Below are 21,467 nucleotides of genomic sequence, written 5' to 3'. Positions count from 1 at the left end.
TCATACAGTTTATCCAAAAGTGATCAGACATTTGTTGACCTCATCTTGACAACCTTTTAAATCCTTTAAGTGGTCTCACGCAATGTGTCTGAAATGACATACTTCACATCATACGTCGCCATGGTTACAGCTTTGATACAGATGACATGGAACTTAGAGCATACCGTTTGATGATGTGTTTCAGAAAAGCACGCTGGTTTGCTCACTTGCTTTTCAACAGAATAATGTGTGTGGGTATGTGGGTTATGTCTGTCTGTCAAAAATATTGAGTCTGTTGCATAGTAAAACGGTGTAAACTGTGATTTGCATGACTTGAAACAAAATTTTACAATAGTGCATGCAGTGGATGGGCTATCCAAGTGGTTACAAGACTCTGCAGCAGGAAGTGTGTTAAATTAAATTCTAGGTTTTCTGGGTTTTTCTAAGATAGTCATTTATATTTAAGAAAAACAGATACTCATCTCTATGACTTGTATGTATGTGTAGCAATACTGTACATCAGAGGCACAACTGGGAAGCGAGCTTACGTATCAAAGAGCCCAGGCAACAAAATAATACGAAAATGGACCTTTCCCTAACACGATTCAGAAAACACAATGCATGTCATCGTATACAGTAAGCAGTTGATCACCTTCTGTCCTGAAATGATGGCTTCATGAATGTCCTTCGTCCAGTAGACCTGTGAGACGCAGAGCACCGTCTGGCCTGGCCAAGCACGCACCCAGTTGATCCTCAACTCTTTGGGGTACGCCTCGATTGCCTCCCCAATTACCTACAATGGACCAAGCAGCAACAGAGACTTTAACTCCCATGGTCCCACATGTATCATGGAAGAGAATAATAAGCATAGGGGGAAAGCCCTTGAATCTCAGAGCTCAGTTTTGGTGTCAAATGTTGAGTCGAGTGAGTCTAATCCTATTTGAACAAGGGAGAATAAAGAAGCTTTAAAGATAACAATCATTAATAATCCACACATCACCTTATGCAGTGAGGCAATCATGCCATTCTCGAGTTCCAGAAGCCATTTCTCCACCTGACCCCTGGCTTTGGAGGTGGAAATGATATCCAGCAGCTGCACCATCTCGCCCTCACTGCTTTTCATGTGGGTGATGTCCAGCACGTCGGTGAATACTACACTAGCAATGCCTTCAAAGCACTTCTTCAGATGAGGCTGGACCCTGGAGGAGAGTAAGGCGAGAAAACTGAATCACAAAGGTATTGTCTAAAGACTACAGTATATCTGATCTAACTGAATCACACTGTACTATTGACACAATGTGGACATTTTACTAATTTGAACAATGACAACTGTAACATAGATCTCTTTCCATTTAAACCAATGCAGCTTACTTCACTGGTCGCATAAAAACTTTACCCACACTTAATGCACACAAGTATGTGATTGTGTACAGGCTGGGAGGTTTGTCAAAATGTTCTGAGAGCACAGCAGAACTGTGTATGAATGAATCCAGTGTAGACGGTAACGGACTACTACATATGTTGCTGTTGAACAACAATTTTTCTGATGAAGATTTGTATTCGATTGAAACCATTACAAAGATAAATTAAAACAGAATAGAAATAAAACAATAGTTTGAAAGATGCCATAATCACAAAAAAATTCTACGTACTAGAGCTTTTAATGGGTATAGGTTACCCCTAGAGGGTAGTTTATTAGTCCATATCTAAAATGAGTGTGCATGCTGATTTTTGCAGATAATGATGTAAAAATTTGCATTTATTATATAAAAGAGTAATGATGCACCCAGTATGAACGCCTGTCCCCCTCCTGTGAAATTATGTTTTGAAAATGAACAATGAAAACTCTTGGCAATGCACAAATAACATTAAGACATGCTGACATAAAGCATGAGAAGAAGCTTTGTCTTGAAGCTACAACTCATTTGAGTCCAGATTATTTTGGTAAACTATTTACAATCACAAATTAATTTTAACAGTCTCACAGCTGCTCAGAGTCAGCCAGCTTGAGGAGGGAGTCAGGTGCAGAGCCACACCTTCTGGACGAATAAATACCCGGAGTCACATCAGATTCTGTCTGATCTGGAGCCGTTTACTGACGGGAGGAGAGCTCAGGGATTACTTTTAAACTTTCCGGATTAATAAGTAGATTTATCTTCACTCCCATTGATCAACCTGACTGCAGCAGCGAACTGCCTAGCTGAGCTCCATTGTTGGGTGCTTATGTTCTGTTACGTTGTAGGCTGACTGAAGCTGGTGGGGAAATGTACTTTATTAGACGAATTACATTTCCGAGAAGAGGGGAGAAGGAGAGACAGAACTAGAGTCTCTGGTGAGTGCTGAATTTAGTGAGAGTTGACCTGAATTCAAACACACAGACAGACACAGACACACCCTAAGTCTGTGCCATTGCTTGCTATCTTATAGCTAATGTACACTGAGTAATCTGGCTGTTTGGGGCAAAGAATCAGAATCAGTTCCGCGAGTAACACGAATAAACGAAAATGATCCTGCGGTCAAACTTGCTTCACTGGTGGTGAGCACACCAACAACCACCATTGCTGATGAAAATCTTTCTGAGAAATATTCACAGACAAGGCCATGTTTTTAACTACCTTGAGTAAACTTGTGGATTTTTCTGTGTACATTGTTGGAAACATTTGGGATAACATAAGTATACAACTCAACAATATATATAAGAAAGGACTAGTGCAGAATTCTTACTTATTATTTCTTTAAAAAGAGAATTTCTAAGGATCTGTGATATATCCTATATAATATATCTTCTTAATAATAACACCCTCTCCAACTGTCACCCCAATGAAGCGGTCCTGAGTAATGTGACTGCAACTTAAGTGCAATGTCCACCGAGGCCCTTCTTATTGTTATACAACTCTTCTTAAATGTCACACAGTAAACAGTCTTTCCTAGTTCCTAGACTGGTTCACATCTCTATGTTTCTGTTGCTACACTCGCTGTGCACAAAAACATTCAGGGAAAACAGGAAATAGGAACAAGTATTCTGATGTGAAAACATTAAAACTTTTGGGTACTTTGCCTCCTCTGTATCCTGTAATAAAAGCAAGCCCTTTGTCAGTGTTGCGTAACATTCAGCAACCAGTGTATGAAAAAAAATATCAAACTAGCACTTTCCCGTCATTACACTGCCCTCCCCAGCCTACAGAAGAAATCCCTTCTTTACAGAGGAGCTCATGATTGTGTGCATCTGCACTGATGTGATGACATTTCCCTGAAGTGAAAGAGAGAACAGAGGGATTGCAGAGTGGAAACGAAAAGAGAAATAGAAATGGCATGAAGAGAGCAAGAGGCTGGAACATCTTATGTGTGGAATCACATTCATTATTAACCAAACGCTCTGGGTGAACTGAGACAAGGGTTGGTTATCAGTGAGGACTGGGGAACCACTTTGGAGGTTTGTGTAGGCGTATTAGTTAGCTGAATATTTTTAGTTTAGTTTTTTTTTATAATTGTCTACATACACAGATATCCACTGATGCTGTTAATTGTTATCACGGATAATGATTGATAAAACTAAATATAATTATGGCTGTGTGCACCACTATGCCTGCATGTTTAAGCCGTTTACCTCGTGGGGTCTTTGGTCTCAGAGAGGATTTCTAGCAGCTCTTCATTGGACAGGAAGAAGAACCGTGGGAAATAGAGACGCTTCTTCTCCAGGTAGTTATTAAGACCTTTGAGGATCATCTCCAGAAGCTCGTTGGACTTTTTTAGCCTCTCCAGCATCTTGTCGATGGCTATCACTGCCAACACATGCTTGTCCTGACACAGATAGGAGGGAACAGTGTTTAAAGCAAATATTCACTTTGATTAAGTACTTTCAATCTGCTTCTAACTAACAGCCAACATTGGCTAACAACATGTTGTTAGATGTTGATGAAGGTTCTCAGTCAACAACAATTGTTAGCTGATAAATTCAGGTCATGTCAGACTCATTTGAAGTTCTCAGTATCTGATCTCTTGTTTGACAGTGGTAAACTGGCACAAATAGCTGACAACTACCCAAAGCTGAGTTTCCTTTGTCTCTCTGGATTGTAAAGCTTTTTCGAATGGAGCAGTCAAGGCCATTATATCTGAAAGAAAGCAGCAATTTTATTGCATTCACTTTCCAGTCAAATGACATGGCCAACTACAAAGCGGACGACAGTTCTTAGTGAACTTTATTTAGGAAACATATGACAAAAGGTTGTTGTGTTCATATTTTTCCAGCAGTGCAGTGTTGTCACTGCTGCCTTGCAGGTAACACTAAAACACTGCAATATCTTCCTTTAGCAACATCCACTTCTGTGTTCCACAGTAAGGCCCACTTGTCACACAGCGCCCGTGAAAAAAAAAAAAAAAAATCTATGATGGGACAGTAATAGAGATTTCACCTGAGGCCTGTCTAGCACCTATGAAATATTTCAGCTCTGATAGCATCCCATCTGTACACTAATTCAATATCCTCTCGAACTGTCACCCCCAGGAAGTCCCTAAATAAAAACTCTATCTAATCTTCAAGGTTGGACAGAGAATGCCTGAACCTGCTTGTATGAAAATGTTGGCGATGCTGAAATGAAGCGTAAAGTCTGATATCACCCTCTGAATGGAATGAAATAAAATGCAGGAAGGAGCAGAACACAGAGCCAGTGGGAACAAAAGTGAGGGAAAAAAACAGAGTCACATAAGAGCATCCTATCTCCGCCTTCTATTGCAAACAACTCTGTAAAGAAATAGAAGGTAGAGATGTTGAAAACAGAAAACTTTAATGTTTTAAATCCTCATTAACCCAGTCTGCTATTTCACCCTGCAAGAGGTAACACCACTCTTCTAAAGGATGCAACACTTGTCAACATGGTTTCTACTTTTTGCAAATGGATACAATCTAACCGTAAGGGAAACAGCTGATATAGTTGAACAGCTCACCCTCAAAAGGACGGGGCGCTTTCATCATTGTTTGATGTGATCAATTAGCCTCAAGTCTGTTTTTGCTTTGTAACTCCATCCAAGAGCTTTCACACCTTCTAATGACATGCAAGGTGAAATGTTTACATGAAACCATCTACATACAAATAACATGACAATGAAAGACATTATAGATATGATATCGCCATATTACACCATAGACTCTAGTAAGACAAAAGAAATTGACACAGCAGATATTCGGTGTTGGGCTTCGTGTGTAATAAAAATAATTCTACATTAGCAGATGCTTTGGAAAAATCTACAATCAATACTGCTGGAAAAGCAGCAAAGAGGAGGATGTACATTAGTGCACTGCTTTCACTTGGCAACACCTCTGTTTTGTATCGGATAAGAGGTCACTGTCCATTAAAAAGAGGCCTGGCCACTGAAAGAAACTATTAATCTCTTCAAGTTCTGTTCAAAACCAGAACCACAAAGAGTTGTTAGAATAAGATAATTATGTTTTGATCTCTCATGATTTGGTATTGATTTCTCAGGGTGACTCAAGTTGAGGCAGTGGCTGTTGATTCATGTCAAAGGGGCTTTTTCCAGTATGGGTTCATCATATGATACAAGTAATAAACAGAAATTAAAACCACTTAGATTATAATAAGGTTGCAATAGTATGCAGAAAAAATACAGTTACTGACACTAAATAAAATGATAAAGCTTTGACTGCATTTCAATGGATCATCCAATTATACAGGTTGAGGGTGTCTGATTGATTAACTGTGATCCTGGCTTTTCATAGATTTCATCAGACTTGTGATTTTGGCCCATTCTCTAAGAGTGAATGTAATAAGAGGGCTATTTTTATATTCAGTGTGCCAGCGGGAAGCTATTCATGAGCACGCTGAAGGGATAACAATGTTCTAATGCATGTATTATGTGTGATAATGTGGTTTTCATGCACAAAACAGATGGCTTCAATGGGCGACAGGCACTGTCCCCAGCAGATATGAAGCAACTCTGAAATCTGTGCAACGAAAACATAACCTACAGAAAGTATTTTACGCTGTTCTAATGTGACACACGCTTCGCACCCAGGACAAAGCAGAGTATTATGTCTGCACGAGTGAGAGTAATATAAAGTGAGCTATTCTTTTTCCTGATTATAACTGTGTTGCTACTGTGTGAATCCATTGGTCTATTAGTAAACAATATGTCAGTCATCGTCCCTATGAGCTCAGATGGTCGATGTTGTTTCTCCCTTCCTCAGCTCATTAGAGAGAGCAGCGGCGTGGTACGCTGCGACGTTGAGAGGAAGCAGGTTCATAGAAATAAGTCTTTTAAATTGATTTGGCCCTGTTTTATCTGCAATTGTGCATGCAATGGTAGATAAATGACACATTAAAGCAGGGAGCAAAAAGGGAAAAGTGGAGGAAAAGGGAGTTAAGACGTGGAAGCTGGAAGGCACTGGAAGATCAGTGGATCTTGAGCAGCTCCCAGTGGTTGATCTAATGACAACAACCCCAACAAAGACCCTGATGTGATTTGTGGGTAGGAGAGCTGCACTGTAGCCTGCTTTCTTGCTCACACTGTTCGTTGGTAGTATGGAGTTGAGCTGATCCCAATTTCATGCCCTGCTGACAGATGCAATGGACGAGATGAAAGGATGTGTTCTTTGTCAGATTTTGATGCAGTGTGAGCGAACGCAGAGGGGTGATCATACTATAACTGCCCTACAAGGCATGGTGAATTGGAATCATTGGATTTAAACATAGCAAGATATATGAGTGATTACGGAAGAAGGGCAAAATGAAAATCATCATTTTATTATCAATGTTGTTTCTTAACAATGTTCAGATGTCCTGGGGAACAGCTAGGTTTGGGTTACTCTCATTTAGGATAACCCTTCTGATATCTAAAACAATCATGTCCATATTGGTAGCCATTCAGTAACATTTACATGAACCTTAATATTCCACTAATAATTAGAACAATAGCCCAATAAGAACAACAATGCCACATAAAACTAGCTCATGTGGAAGAGACTGAACAGAACGGGAACAGAAACATGGTGGTAGCAAGGCAGAACTGGTGGTGGAGTCCAACCAGTCAGAAACGCTAATATTGTTCTCAGGACACAATGTGGGTCCATAAGCTATAAGCAGACTGTAAGCTTCACAATTCTGATTAAATTTGTTGGGGCATGTAAATCTTATCAGAACGCTTTGTTTTCTGTCCATGTAAACAGTTAAATTGGAATCTCTACTCAGATGGATTTCAGGTCGAAGATATATTGTCCATGTAACTCCAGCTAGTGTATTGATTACGACATGACGAGCAGAATCATCTGTAATTAAAGAACACTTCCAGTAAAAAAAAAGAAGCCAGTTTTCTTGTTTCTGATAGTTTACATTTCTCACAAACAATATCAACCATCTTGTAACCAAAGCCCACTCTTTAATCAGGTGCTACCCAGACTACTGAGATACTATAGGTTTCTATAGAGATGACTTGCGCAACCATTATGAAAGACAGGAAGGAAAGAAGGAAAGAAGGAAAGAAAGAAAGAAAGAAAGAAAGAAAGAAAGAAAGAAAGAAAGAAAGAAAGAAAGAAAGAAGGAAAGAAAGAAAGAAAGAAAGAAATTGTGTTTTCATAACATTTCAAGCATACCACTACTTATTACAAACCACTACCTACAACTACAAGTGATGTGCTTAAAAGTGCCTCAAATATGCTTAAGGGTTCTCAACTGTTACAATCAATAATTAAGAGCAGTAAACAGGCAGGTGTTAGTTTTTTCATGTCAACATCTTGTGCAACAAATTGTGTTTAAATCTTTCACACAATCTCACCCAAGATTCTTGAGCCACACAGTGGTATATGTAATATTGAGTATGGTGTGTTTCTTGCACTTTACAGTGAGTTGAAGATCCTCTAAAAGGCTGACCGCAGTTTAATAAATAATCACACGAAGGAATGTAACCTTTGTGCCGGACTAACTGTGTACAGACGGGTGGGAGATTTAAATAATTTCTTTCAATATTGAAATTACAATAATACACATAATGATATTTTTTTCCTTGTCTCTCCAAATCATCTCAATTTTCAGCAAAATCATTCTGTCTCCCCGCTCGACAAACACACACACACAGGCTTTAATTAGCTGTATTGGATATGCATTAATAGTCCTTGGAGACTCTACAAGGCAAAAGTTAAAGAAGAATTCCTCTCCAGCCAGTCATAGTTGCTAGTGCAGCAACAAAGACTAGAAAACCTTGTACACTGTGTTTTCAGACAGTAAGCAGTAAAGCAGGTACCAGCCTATTCATTTGGAAAACTGACAATCTTCAGTGCCCTGAAACTACATAATTACCTTACTAAGGAAGAAAATGCCAACACAAAATTAAATTGACACAGCGGGTAACAATGAGAAATCCTTCCTGACTGTCTGAGCTTATTAAGTTAACTAAGTGGCAGTGTGGAGGCTAAGCCAGTTAACAAAATACAACAACACACAAACAGAAAATGGCTTGTGACAAAGCAATCTTTTTGCAATAATTAAATATGACTTTTATTAAAGCTGCTACAAACAACTTCCATTTTTTTTTTTTTGGTTGATTCTGGCGGCCCCTGTGTATAAAGGTGTGAGCAACACTGCCTGCGATGATAAACTTCCAAGTCGGAAGCCGACGCGGGGACAGGCAGTAAGAATAACTACGCAGAACTAGCCAATCTTTCCGCTGATGGTCTCCTTTGTTCATGTAGGTCATAAAAAAATCCTTTAAAGTCAACATTAGCATTATGTATGAGAATGGTTTCCTAGCATACATACAGTACAGTAATCACTTCACTGAAAAAGTTTAATAAACTTAAGAAATGGGGCCCTATTTTCCTGAAAAAGCGTGAGCAAAATGCAAGTGTAAAAGATTCTATACCAACATTTGTGCCAACATGCTCCACAACACAGTGTACACAACTCACTGTGGACAGTACGCATGCGCATCTGTGTGTGTAGGCTCCCTGTCCCTTGGTGACCTCATTTTCTTTGTGGCTCAGTGTAGCCCTGCCTCTTCCAGACAAAATCCATAATTTCTATTTGATGGTGCAGTCAGGCTGGGCTTTCTGGAGGACACTGCCTGAAATTGATGTGTCTCATTTCAGGTCTACTGAGGACGCCAATTACCCTTTGGAAACTCTTTGAGGATGCTGGTGCAACACTGACTTTTTATCCTCGTTCTGTTGTTTCTGTCCAGTTCTCTATCCTTTTCCTGCTGATTCCCTCCTCATTCTGCAGTCTTGCCCTCCCTATCTCAGTCTAAAGACTCCTTTCTGCTTTTACTATATACTTGTGAGCCTCTTGTTTTCCTATGTATTTCATTCGCTGCTGTCACTCTCACAATTGTGCATGTTGGTTTGTTTAGGTGTGTGTTAAAGTCATTCTGATTATAGTAAATAAGCTTAAATTTTAATTAGTACACTGCCTGTCAATATACCAGGCTTTTGCTGTGTATATCTCAATTACAAAAAAGTTGTGACGCTGTGTAAAACATAGATATAAACACAACACAATCATTTGCAAACTAACTGTGTTTGCCACCGACAGTTTCACAAAGCGTTTCCTGGTGAGGTGAAATTATAATCTCTTTGTATGTTTTTCAGTTGAGTATATGTCAAAAAATGATTTTTGTTTTCCACAGTGTTCCAACATGAACATAAAAACCAGCCTTTTGCTGACGTGTCCAGTAAACCTACTGATCAGTACGTGAATATTTCCAACTGTTGGTTAATTTTACATTACTGAAACATGTGGTGTAGTTATAGAGGATCAATATCACTCCAGTTATAAAGAAATGATAAAAATACAGCACCCATTCTGTAGGAAATAGCTCCGTATGCTGGATGGGTTGAATGTGTTCCTGTTCAACCAAGATTTTAATTGGCTGAGTATTTGGGTTTGGGGGAAGTATGTCACTGTGTGCCCTTCTAACTCTCCGTTCTATGACTGTGAGAACAATTTACTTTGAGTTGGTGATGAAAAATGTTAAAAAAGATTGAGTACATCCTAACTACTTAGATTTAGACTTTATAGTTTGCTTATTTAATAAGGGTATTTAATTTTTTCATGGGCTAAAAGCCTTCCCTGTAATGATAGGGACACCATTGCACTCCTTTAGGCTAGCACTGACGTATCACCAACAGCGTTGGGGTCATTATTCAAATAAAGTATTGTATTGTGCATTACTCGTTACTTTATTAAACATTATAAGGCTATGTTCAGACTACTGGTCGATATCTGTTTTAAGGCATATCCAGAATGTATCCAGATTGAATTTAGGAGCAAAAAACAGCAAATCAGATCCAAACATTTGAAGGTGGTTTAAAATGTGATTTCTACAGATGCCTCTCTGTCTGGCCACTCTTCCCGCTGTTATTGGTTTTCAAAGTGTCATTTGTGTTACTCAAATCCATAGTGATAGAAGTGTATCAGAGCCATAGAGCAACAGTCCGTGGAGTCGCGCTGATATAAGTCATCTCCTCAGCGACTTGACAATGTGATTGTTTGGCGGGCAAGATGATTGCAAATAATAGTGCAGACACTATGTCTTTTAGATCTGATTTGAGAAACAAATCTGCCTTAAAGAGGCTGACCTTCCTAACACTACCTAGTACAAATATTAATTGTAAATAATACCTCAATAGTTATGACATTTCTTTCTCTGATCATGGACTTTTGGTCAAAGAAAATTTTCCTTGCTCATAGCAGTTTTTTTGTTCTGGCCACCACCTACTTGCACGTCTTTAAAGCCAAGTGATTTTACAACCTGCTGCACTGTGTAGATTACTCCTGGAACAAAAGGTCAGCCAAAAGTGATAGTCTATTGATCCACCAAAGAAGAGGGCCATTTTTTTTTACTCATCCCTCTCCAAAGAAATTTAAATGTATTAAAGATGGTCTTCCTAACCATTGTCCAGCCTGTTACAATAATAAGATCGTTAAGGAACAAAATCAAACAACAAAACCAAATTAAGTCTAACAACTTACCAGGGAAACTTGTTTCATGGTGTCCCTCCAGGTTTTGTCAACAGTTGTGAAACGGCGTCCCTCTTCAGGCATCTGGGTCATGATGTCTGGGGAGCTGAAGATGGGCTCCAGGTAAAGCCAAGTGGCCTGCACCTTTAACCATTCATCCAGGATCTCTTGGAGGAGCAGCAACTTGCCCTCCCATTCCCTACAGGAGAACATGAGTATATGAAATTTGGTGGTAACAGGGTCTATATGACCTGTAAAAGGAATTTCTAAAATCTCTAAATCTCAGGTACACTAAAAAAGAAAGGCAATTCTTCACCAACCATAAGTAATATCACTTAACTACATTTACAAAATCATTCCCTTTTGGCGCTTTTGTTTGGAGGATAAGAAACTTTGAATGAATCATTATGCATTATCACCGCTCGAAGGTAAAAGGGGTTTTGGAATCCTAGATATGTATTAATATTATCTTGCCTTAAATGCCAAATATTATCTGATCTGTAGTGAGGACATACAGTATAAAAACAGTTGCGATTGGCTCGGAATGTTCCGAAAAAAACAATTTCTTTATCCTCACTATGGTATCATCCTCTCCCACCCACAAAGCTAGATAATTGCATTGTAAAGTTCTCATGCGATAGTACAAAAAATGTTACAATAACTGCTTTGGCATCCTGCTCAATATGGCACAATGCATTTTTAAAAGCTGCAGGGAATCCTGTGTCAAACTGTGCCTGGCAGCAACATAATATTGCAATAATATCACAAATTATAGTGGATGGGGAAATTTTATCATTTGCTGAACTGAGATACAGATAAAAAATTGAATAGTAATGAAAGAATTATACAGTGTGCTTGACTGAAATCGTTGTTTTCCAAGTTTCACAAAGAATAATGTCACTACAAGTCTGAGACAGACAAAGAATTCAGGTTGTTTAGCTTCAGTCAGAGGTATCGGGTCTGTTTAGCTTGTTGATTCATTATTCTACAAATATTAATGCTCCAGCTGAGACCCATTAGGAGCAAGATGTAAAGAGTGTCACTCGCCTCTGCAGAGTGGAACTCTTTGGTAATATCTAAGTCAGTAAGATTCAGAGTTATGCACATAAACATTGTATTACCCCTTCCAAACATCAACAAAAGCTCCTCTTATCTCTGCTGGCATGATTGTAGATACTTGCTGCAGGATTGTCCAGCAGTCCAAGTCCTTCTGGACAGAAGTGATTAACTCACTATCAGCTTCTAAATTAAAAAATCTGTTTTGTTATTTGTTTGTTTGCTATTTGTTTGTTTCGAACAAAGAGGATTTTTCTCTTCAACAAAGACGGTCTGTCTCTGTAGGAATCATTTCTGTAAAGCTGTCAGACGCTTAGAATAACAAACTGAGCCTATCGAGGCAAAAACAACTTTTAGTGGACGTACTTTGACGGTCGAAGTCGCCCACAAGGAATACATTATGGTCATTTCTCTGCATCTACTAGTTAAATTCCAAAAGTCATTTACACTCCAAATATATATAAACATAGGGCCCAGGTTTAAAAATATCAATTCACCATTAACTTGAACAATAACAATTAGTCCTACCATGTGTACACACTCAATAACATTACAGAATTTATTTATTTAAAGAAGCTAAGAAAATAATTCTTAAGCAAATCTTCTCATCTCTTACTGTATCTCCACCTCGAAAGGCTTAATGAATGGTGAGCCCCTCATGGTTTGCGTCTTCACAATGTGGTCGTCCAACAGCATCTGCACTTCATCCACAGATGACAGGATGGAGGTGCCCGTCTCTCGGTAGGTCAGGAGAACGAACACCATGTCACCCCACTCACCGGCCATCTTCTCCATGGCCTTCTCCAAGGAGTACTCCTTGCTGGCTGCCTCACTGATGCCCTCGAAGCTGCTAAGGTGCTGGTCAAGTTGCATGGATATGAAGCGAGCCACACAGGCCTGACCATCAACTGGCTGCAGGGAGATACCAGCCACCTCCGACATGGCATCCCAGTGGCGTTCACGTAAGCCTGGGTTGCACATTACCTATGAGGGAGGAGTAGCACAAAAGAAAAGACTTAAATAATGTAGTGGACAGACATTCCCATTTTAATTGATATTTATTAAGTATGATGGAAGGACAAAGTAATTGAGTGCATTATTTTAACTCCTATAAATATTAAATCTCAGTTAGGAGTCTTACCTGCACCATAGGAATGTGCTCCTTGAACTCCTCCACCTTAGTCTTCATGGTGGTGGCGATGCTTAGTGCTTTGGGAACATCACTGAAGCCTTTCTCTAGCTTGTACAAAGTACGCCAGTAGTTCCCAACATCTCCTTCTACCTACATGAGAGAAGGGATTTTGATTCACAAAGACACCAGAAACACACGGAATTACTGTGATAAAATAAACTGAATTAATAAAATATATACTATCTTGTAGATATATATATATATAGAAATCATCTTCTCATCCTTTAAATCACCTCAGTAATTTCATAGAAACTATTACAGAAAAAGACATATGAGCACTGGCATAAGAGATCACTTAGCTACTTAAATAACTAAAACAGTCATTGTGTATTTGCTTAAATATGTGGGGTAGTTAGTCGCAATAGCTGTAGTCAAAGAGGTAATAGTGACAGTTATAGCAGTGGTGATAGCAGCTGGGTATGAAGATGGCGGAATTGCTTAGTCTTTAAAATGCAGTCGATGCTGACAGCAATAAAACCGTGGTTTGTATGGAGCTTTGCTCTGAAGCGACCCCTCCAATACTGTGGGGTCTCATCCAACAATTGAAAACACCTGTGTGATTATTCTAAGGAGGCTACTGTCTGCTTGGAGAATGAGGGCTGACAGAGAGGGGAGGAGCAGTCGTATAAACGAAGAAAAGTATAAATGCAAGAATGAGTACCATTTCCTCTTCTCATAGCAGCGATGTTAATATGAAGGCAGATGATGGTGTTATTAATCGCCCTGATATTCTGTACTTCCCATTAAGATACATCTTAAACAATCATACAGTTATACGCTGCCCTGTTACTGTACTGTAAGTTTAACTCTTCTTTTTCTTTTTCTCTTTCTTTAATTTCATCTTACTTTAAACATCCAATTTACATGTCTTATTATATTGTCATGTGTTTCTTTTGATGCCTTTTTATGTCTATTTAAACAGGTCTTTAGGCCTATGAGCAGCATATAAAGGTCTTTGAACTGCCTTGTTGAAGAAGCTTTTTTACACTAAACTTTCATTACTAGCCAACTTAGAAGGACTCAAGCTGTTCTGGGCGCCCACAGTGCTAAAAAAAACCCACCTACAATATGCTTTTTCCATACCACTATTGTTAATGACTATGAAAGCTCATATAACAGTTTATATAGCAGCCTAATCATACTAAGTCTGTTGCCTGGTAAGTAAGTAAGTTTTCCAGCACATTAGCATTTTTTCAGGACTTCCCAGTGACTGGGTGAATGGCCCTACAGAAAAATATGAAACCACCAGATACCCAGCATTCCTGAGGTCCTCCACAGTTCAAGTTCATACTGCTCCCATGAACCTGGCTTGTTATTAAGGTCAAGACTGGCTTTCATAATCTTTGTAAAAACTGCATCTTAAAATAACTCATTAAAACTTAAACGTACATGTATGGACTTGGACTGTATAGACAGGACTTGTATGAGTACTTAATGGTATGATGATTAAACTTTCACACGATATCCAACTTTATCACAAAGGAATATCCAAGTTCTGGTACCTTGTCTGGGTTCACACCCGAGAGCGGTCCATTGAGCCACTCCTCGTGCTGGTTCAGGAAACCAGTGGCTGTCTCAAAGAGGCGCAGGAAGGGTGTGAGCTTGTCATGGATCTTCTTGCGCTGTGGGTACTGGGAAACAGGCCAGCCATAGGCTTCTTCCTCTATGTTAAAATCATTCATCTTCCCGGAGTGGCAGAAAGGTTGGAAGAGAAGCAAAGGTAGGAGGATAGAAGGAAGAAAGATAAAGACATACAAAGAGGAGATTGATGGATGAGTAAATTAATCAATGTATGGATGACAAACAGCTGATGAAGCTTCTTAAAATGCCTGTCCTTGAACGATTTTAAAGCCAATACTGCCCTCTAGCGGTTAAATATTTGATAACATATACTGTTATTCAACTTCAAATAAAATGCAATAATCCACTGTACAATGAATATAAGTCTTTCATTCAGAAGCATGACCATCAATGTATTCCCAACCTTGAATCATACCGCAAAAAGGGGAATTTGCACACCTGTGTAAGGTGCACCTTCTGCCCTTGCTATGATAGGTTTGAGTTTAACTGAAGTTCCTATGCATGATTTACTGCATATTGGCCAACTGACCTTCTTTTCTCTACTCCTATATTTTAAGCATTGAAATCCTCACGTACCTTTTCCATGGCTGACTCCAGTTTTGCACTGAGGGCCTGGGATTTCTTCAAATACGTGCTGAGATCCGTCAGCTCACCGAACGTGCTAAACTCCTCCACTTGTGCGCTGTAGCTCTCCAGTTCTTCCACAAAAAGATCACGGCACAACTGGAATACAGAAAAGCATTTTACATTCACATTAACTATTTAGTTCTACAGTTTTGATGCAAAAATCATTCAGATTCTAGTCAACAGATCAGTGGGTCAATAGATTGATATATACGGTAGAAACACAGACCTTAAGGTCCCTCTGATATTGCTCTGTCTTTTCAGTAATGATCTGTTGGTGTTCCTTAAAGATGGATGGCATACGCTGAAGCCACTGCATGGTCTTTGTGTTGAGCTCCATGTCCAACGGTGAGAGGGTGACAAAGTCCATCAGGTAACACAGCTGTGTGCTGGAGTCTGCCAATCTTTCCTCCAACAGGGGCATCTCATTGGTCTCCACCTTACTCATGAAGGCCTGGATGGGGTTACAGGGCAATAACAAACTGAACTTCCTTAAATGGTACACAAGTGTTTATTTCCTGAAAATGTGTGAACTGTATCTCAGGCTGTCTATAGCAAAGAGTTTAAGTTAACCCATGAGCCCTTAACATTAAGCACCTTGTCGCACAACAGCAATAAAGACATTAAAATTGTCATCTGTTATTACTGATTACTGGATGTGTAAAGCCATGCCTAGTTGCTTTGTGGACAGAGGTGTGAATGACATTAAGTTGTACATAGGACACCATAACAGGCTGGTCTGTTTGGCATGAATTTGGGGTAGTTACCTTGAGCTCAATCAGTGTCTGCGTGTCAGGCGGTGTGCTCAGTGCCTTCTCTGCAATCTTCTCAAATTCATTACAGAGCCTGTGAGAGGAGTTTAGTGACACATACAAATGGTTACACAGATTTACTTATTAGGGCACAACTTTAGCTAAGTAGGACCATTGGGAGATGCTAATACAGCAGCCAGCAGTGGGCCTAAAACCAAAAAGGGTACCACTGCACATTCTCTTTGACCTGCACAACGTTTATTTCAACAACTCTGGAACTTCCCTTTGCATATGTCGGCAGTGTATGTCAAAGATAAGTTCTGTTAATCCCTGTCAGCTTTATTTTAAATGATAGCTAGCTTCAGTTGCATTTTGACATTTTTACATGGATGGGAAGAGAAAAAGTGAAAACGGTGAACCGACTGACTTGTTGTTGATTTCCTGATGGTCCTGTAGCATCCGTTTCACTAGCTTCTGCCGAAGCTCCTGAGCACGCTTGACGAGAGAGTTGATAAGCTCATGTGACTGAACCTCGAACATGCCGAGGCGTACCACCTACGGCCCAAAGTACTGGTCAGTGACACAATCCGGCACATCATTTAAGAAATGACTTTGAAACAAGCATAGACTGTCAGAGTCCAGAAAACATCAACCGTAGCTCTTGAGATTTTTAAATTGTTTAGGTTTTCTGGATTTATTAGATAGTTCTCTAGGTTGAATCACAGTTATCATTGGAATTAGAGAACAAAGAAACATTAGTAACCTCATTGCTGTCACTCAACATTTGTTTGTTTTAATTTCAGTAAAATTGCACATATTGTGCTCCTTCAATTTAACTTTGAGATTCTTTAGTCAGCACCAGCACCTAACCGTCTAAAACCCAAATCTAATATGTAACTTTTACAGGCACTGCATTGCCGTTTTTAGTGAGTTCCATCTGGCTGACCAAGTACCTTGCATGCTGTGTACTGGATCTGGTCAGCAAGCTGCTGGTAGTGTAACACCTCTCCCAAGATTTCTTGGAAGGAGTGCTGCTCACTGAGGAACTGCTCCAGATCTTCCTCTGCCTGCCTGGATACCAGTGTGGCGTATTTATCATACTCGCGGATATATTCCGTGGGCCTGACAGACTCAGCCCAGAACACCCTGCGCACTTCCTCCCGCTGGGCTTGCAGGATCTCTGGCAGGATGATGGGCTTCAGGGTGTTTCCAAACGTGGAACCTGGCTAAGAATACAAAAAGAAGGGTATAAATCCAAGCAGATGCAATGCCAGGATTAGTGAGTGTGATATTAAAATATAGAATAAGGTATCCATCCAGACAACATACTGCAGGAAAAATCTACCAACCAATGAGATTCAGCATCAGAACACTTCCTATGTGAATTTCCCTCTGTTGCATGTCAAATATAATGCATGAGTATTTGAATTCACAGGCACCTCTCGAATTGTCTTGTACAGAAAATTAAGTATATTTCTACTGTTGCCCTGTTTCTGACTCTCTCATCCACTGTATGGGAGACATGATATACTGTTTGAAAACAGTTTGAACAGAACCTGAATCTCACGTATGTGTGTTATCTTCTTCGCCATAATATGCTGGGTCAAGCCGGAATTTACTCATTCTTGCCTCCTGTGGCAATTAGATGATAAACAACCGTTGCCGCTGCAGTTGGCTAATTGCTGAGACTGTTCCGGTCTGTTTTCCCCAATAAGCCACACGGGACAACAACGAGCTTGTAAATGAATTCTCACTGCGCTCAAAAACACTGACAAATGACATAATGGTGAACAACTATGATAAAAGAAACAGGCATAGCATATTCAGTTGAAAAATCAAGGGATCTAAGGTCTTTACTTCCTGCAGTTTTTTAACATATAGTTAGTTTCAGGTTTATTAGGTACAACTAGCTAAAACTAATGTAATTCAATACAACAGTCCTGCAGTAAATCCTACCTCTAACTGTTTTAGAGAGATGTTAATTCAACTTATCGTCATTTTTTTGAGGCTGCAGTTTGTGGTGCTGTTGAGTTATAATGGCAGGTGTTGTAATGACTATTATTTTGTCTGTCCACTTATAAACAATGAGGGTAGACCAATTAACAGAAACACCCCTCTGTATAATGCAATTCATGTCAAGGGCAGAAGGTAAGATTTAGTGTAGGACAATATTAGACTCAGAACATTAGTTTCAGCCAGTTGTATCTAACTAACCTGCATGTACAAACCCAATAAACACTCACAAACACTTGTCTTACCCACTCAGGGAACAGTTTGGTTTCCACACGAGGTACCATGCTGATAGAACTGAGCATGAACTCATAGACATTAAGGAGGGCCTCCTCGTACAGTTTGAGGTTGGGCTCAAACTTGATCTCCTTGTCCTCCAGGATCAGATGCAACACGAAGCCTGGGTGCTCACAGGCCCGCACTGACCGCTACACAAGACAGAAAAATATCACAATTTCAAGTGTCCACCTGTTCATCCATTTGTCTAGCTGACGTTTTTGCGCTTTCTCCTACCGGATCTTGGGAAATTAGGTGTGTATAGTCACTCATTGAGTCGATTGCAAGGTTCTGCAGCAGGGAGGTCATCAGTGCAGCAGCACAGTTGAAGAAAGACAATAGCTTTGGCATGTTGCTGGAGGTAGGCACCAGCTTGCGCCTGCAGCCCTGGTAGTAAATATTTTGCACTTCAGGAATCCAACTGGTGTAGAAAACAGCAAAACAACATTTAAAATTAAATTCAGAGGATCGGTTAATACTCAAACCACAGAGGCATACATCAAATAGTCAAATAATGAATAGAAATATAGGAAATTGAAACTGAATTGAACTGGGGCAGAGGGGTACACTGCAATAAGTGACTTGATGTTTGGACAGTAGGTTCCCAACATTTTTTCTGCAAGGCCATTCGTAAGTAAATGATGATATTTTCAAGCTCCACCCAACCTACAAACACATACACGTCTTTTGCTTGCAAACACCTATAGAAATTGTTTCAAACATTGTAATTAATACAGAAATTCACTTCAATCACTTCAATTGGCCATCTTACAAAAATATTAAATAAGGAAAAAGCCACCTTTAACGTGGAAGCATTTAAAGCACAGCATGCATCTCCTTATTTTACTGTGCAAGATAATTCATTGCTTTCAACAGATTTTCTCAAAATTGCCTCTCAGCACAAAAATGGCCAACTTCGTGGGAACAAATAAAAACCTGAATATTTTCTTTGCAAGAAATACAATGTAGCTTTGTACTGGTAAGGCCGAGGGCACAATATGCCTCATAATATTTTTTTTATCTTTGTTTTGGTAGTCGTCATGTTTGGTGTAGACTCATCGTCTGTTTAACATTTACCTGGGAGTCCTATTACAAACTTGTCAGTGCTTTGCAGAATCAGGCCACATTCATTTAGCCTCGCTGCACCCTGCTGTTAGGAGTGCAGCAAGGCTAAATGGGGTCAGGGTCCTGGTTACAGATAGCCACACATTTTGGGAACCACTGGGTTTAAAGGTGGAATGAAGTTTTGTGTTGTCTCTTAGTTCATTCATCAGACTAGTGTTGTTGATCCACACCAATCACTCCACTGTTACCTTAATGGCTGTTGATTTCAAGTTTCAACAATGTCCCATGCCTTCTGAACCACCCATTGTGCCCAACACACTCGGTTTTATTTCTCTAAGACTCAAGTGAACTTTTGAAATGCGAGGGGAGCCTCAATTAAAACATCTATGCTGATGCAGAGTTGGCACTGCATTTGATTAAAGGTTAAGAGAAAGCAAGCTCACCATAGCATCACATTTGGTAACATTATCATTAATGCGGCTGTAATATCGCTTGTGAGCTTACACATGAATGACTAGATGATTATTTGAGGCACAGTGTCTTTAGCTTTTACTCTGACTATGAGCAGAGTGGTAGCACCTCGCCTGAGTCAGTTTGTATTCTGTGAAGGTCTGTAAACAAGATGATGCATAATTTCGTGAGGTTGGGCAGACACACTGAATATTGTTGTGATATAGCCTCAGGTCTAAATCACTGAAGTACTGATAAGCATGAGATTTACCAGTACTCAAATATAGGATTTATAAAACGATTTTTGGAGTTGTGGAGGAGGACATGTATTTGCTGATGTACTACAACACCTTCTTACGGCTACCGCTTGATGTTACTACATAAGAGCAATATTATACTGCATTCATTTTTTATAGCTCGTCCAAGATTAATGCATGCTTCTCTGCACTCCTGAGCTCTATTGAAAGCACATCCCTTACATCTGTGAATGAAATCCACAAAGACAAGCAATTCTGATTCTGGTTGTTATTTTAGCTGAGGACAGGTACCTGGGTGACATGGACTCACTTTTTGAGAAGGATTCCTCTGGCATTATCAACATGTCTGTTGACAATCTGCTGAAACACAGAGAGCTCCATGGACTCTTCTCTGCTGTGGAATTCCTCTACATCTATCAGACGGAGATTTCTGCAAGCAGGTCACCCAGGAGGGTAAGATGATGGTCAAACATGGATCTAGTACAACAACTGCATTTTCAGGGGGACATAGGATGGTGTAGTAGTGGCACAAATTTCACGAAAAGCACCATATTCTTTTCATGAACACTTCGTTATCTTTATTTCTTCTTTAATCTGTCCATGTCAATGCAGTTAAGGCAGCTGCAGGATTTTGTAAAAACTGCTTGAGAGCTTGTAAATACTGTGAACGGTTTGGAAAAGTGTCCCCAGAAATCTTCGAAACCAGCAAAACTTTTTTCTCAAGAAAACAGGAAATAATTTTATTTAGTATAAAGTACATATGTTTATTATTATTTTTGATATACAATGTTTCACAGATAAAAATATGTTTCCATTATGTTAAAGGTCCAATTTGTAAGAAAGTTGACTTTTGAGTCTTATTCCCAACTTGTCAAATACTGATGCTCTTTGTGATTGTAGGTCGCGTTGGCTGCCATCCCAAGGCATCAGCATTTGACGTGTTGGGAATTTTTACAAATTGGACCTTTAATTAAAAATACTACAAGGAACATTTAACTGGTTATGAAATGGTCTCAGTTTATTACGGATGACTCTATACTGTATGACCTACATAAGCAAAAAGGCCATCAGCTAGAAGTTATTCTTGATGCATGTCACCTGGTGGTTTCTGATTTATCTGGGTTGGATAAGTCATAAATGTATTAACTATTTAACTATTTATGTGTAAACAATGATGGTAAGAAGCTGCTCTGAAGTCTGGTGGTTCAGTACAGCACTAAAACAAAGTTACATAATGTTGCTTTAAGTACATAAACAAACA

The 21,467-nt window shown here is 39.5% G+C and overlaps 1 protein-coding gene across 1 annotated transcript in view; it reads right to left on the bottom strand.

Moving 5' to 3' along the window:
- dnah7 (dynein, axonemal, heavy chain 7) overlaps positions 1–21,467 on the bottom strand; it is a 77,030-nt gene that overhangs the window by 53,073 nt on the left and 2,490 nt on the right. Inside the window, exons 8-22 of the mRNA XM_073474307.1 lie at positions 20,517–20,636; positions 18,672–18,855; positions 18,407–18,586; positions 17,102–17,374; positions 16,576–16,703; positions 16,164–16,242; positions 15,626–15,850; positions 15,349–15,495; positions 14,694–14,873; positions 13,141–13,281; positions 12,616–12,983; positions 10,956–11,142; positions 3,587–3,780; positions 980–1,178; positions 632–772 (exon numbers count right to left, since the gene is read on the bottom strand). Of these exons, the coding sequence (XP_073330408.1) occupies positions 632–772; positions 980–1,178; positions 3,587–3,780; positions 10,956–11,142; positions 12,616–12,983; positions 13,141–13,281; positions 14,694–14,873; positions 15,349–15,495; positions 15,626–15,850; positions 16,164–16,242; positions 16,576–16,703; positions 17,102–17,374; positions 18,407–18,586; positions 18,672–18,855; positions 20,517–20,636 (2,746 nt within the window). The remainder of the gene's footprint in view (positions 1–631; positions 773–979; positions 1,179–3,586; positions 3,781–10,955; positions 11,143–12,615; positions 12,984–13,140; positions 13,282–14,693; positions 14,874–15,348; positions 15,496–15,625; positions 15,851–16,163; positions 16,243–16,575; positions 16,704–17,101; positions 17,375–18,406; positions 18,587–18,671; positions 18,856–20,516; positions 20,637–21,467) is intronic.

The sequence above is a fragment of the Pagrus major genome, chromosome 9, assembly GCF_040436345.1.
Source record: "Pagrus major chromosome 9, Pma_NU_1.0".
NCBI lineage: Eukaryota > Metazoa > Chordata > Actinopteri > Spariformes > Sparidae > Pagrus > Pagrus major.
Note: the sequence above shows the minus strand (reverse complement) of the source record. Positions and strands in the feature narration are given on the sequence as shown.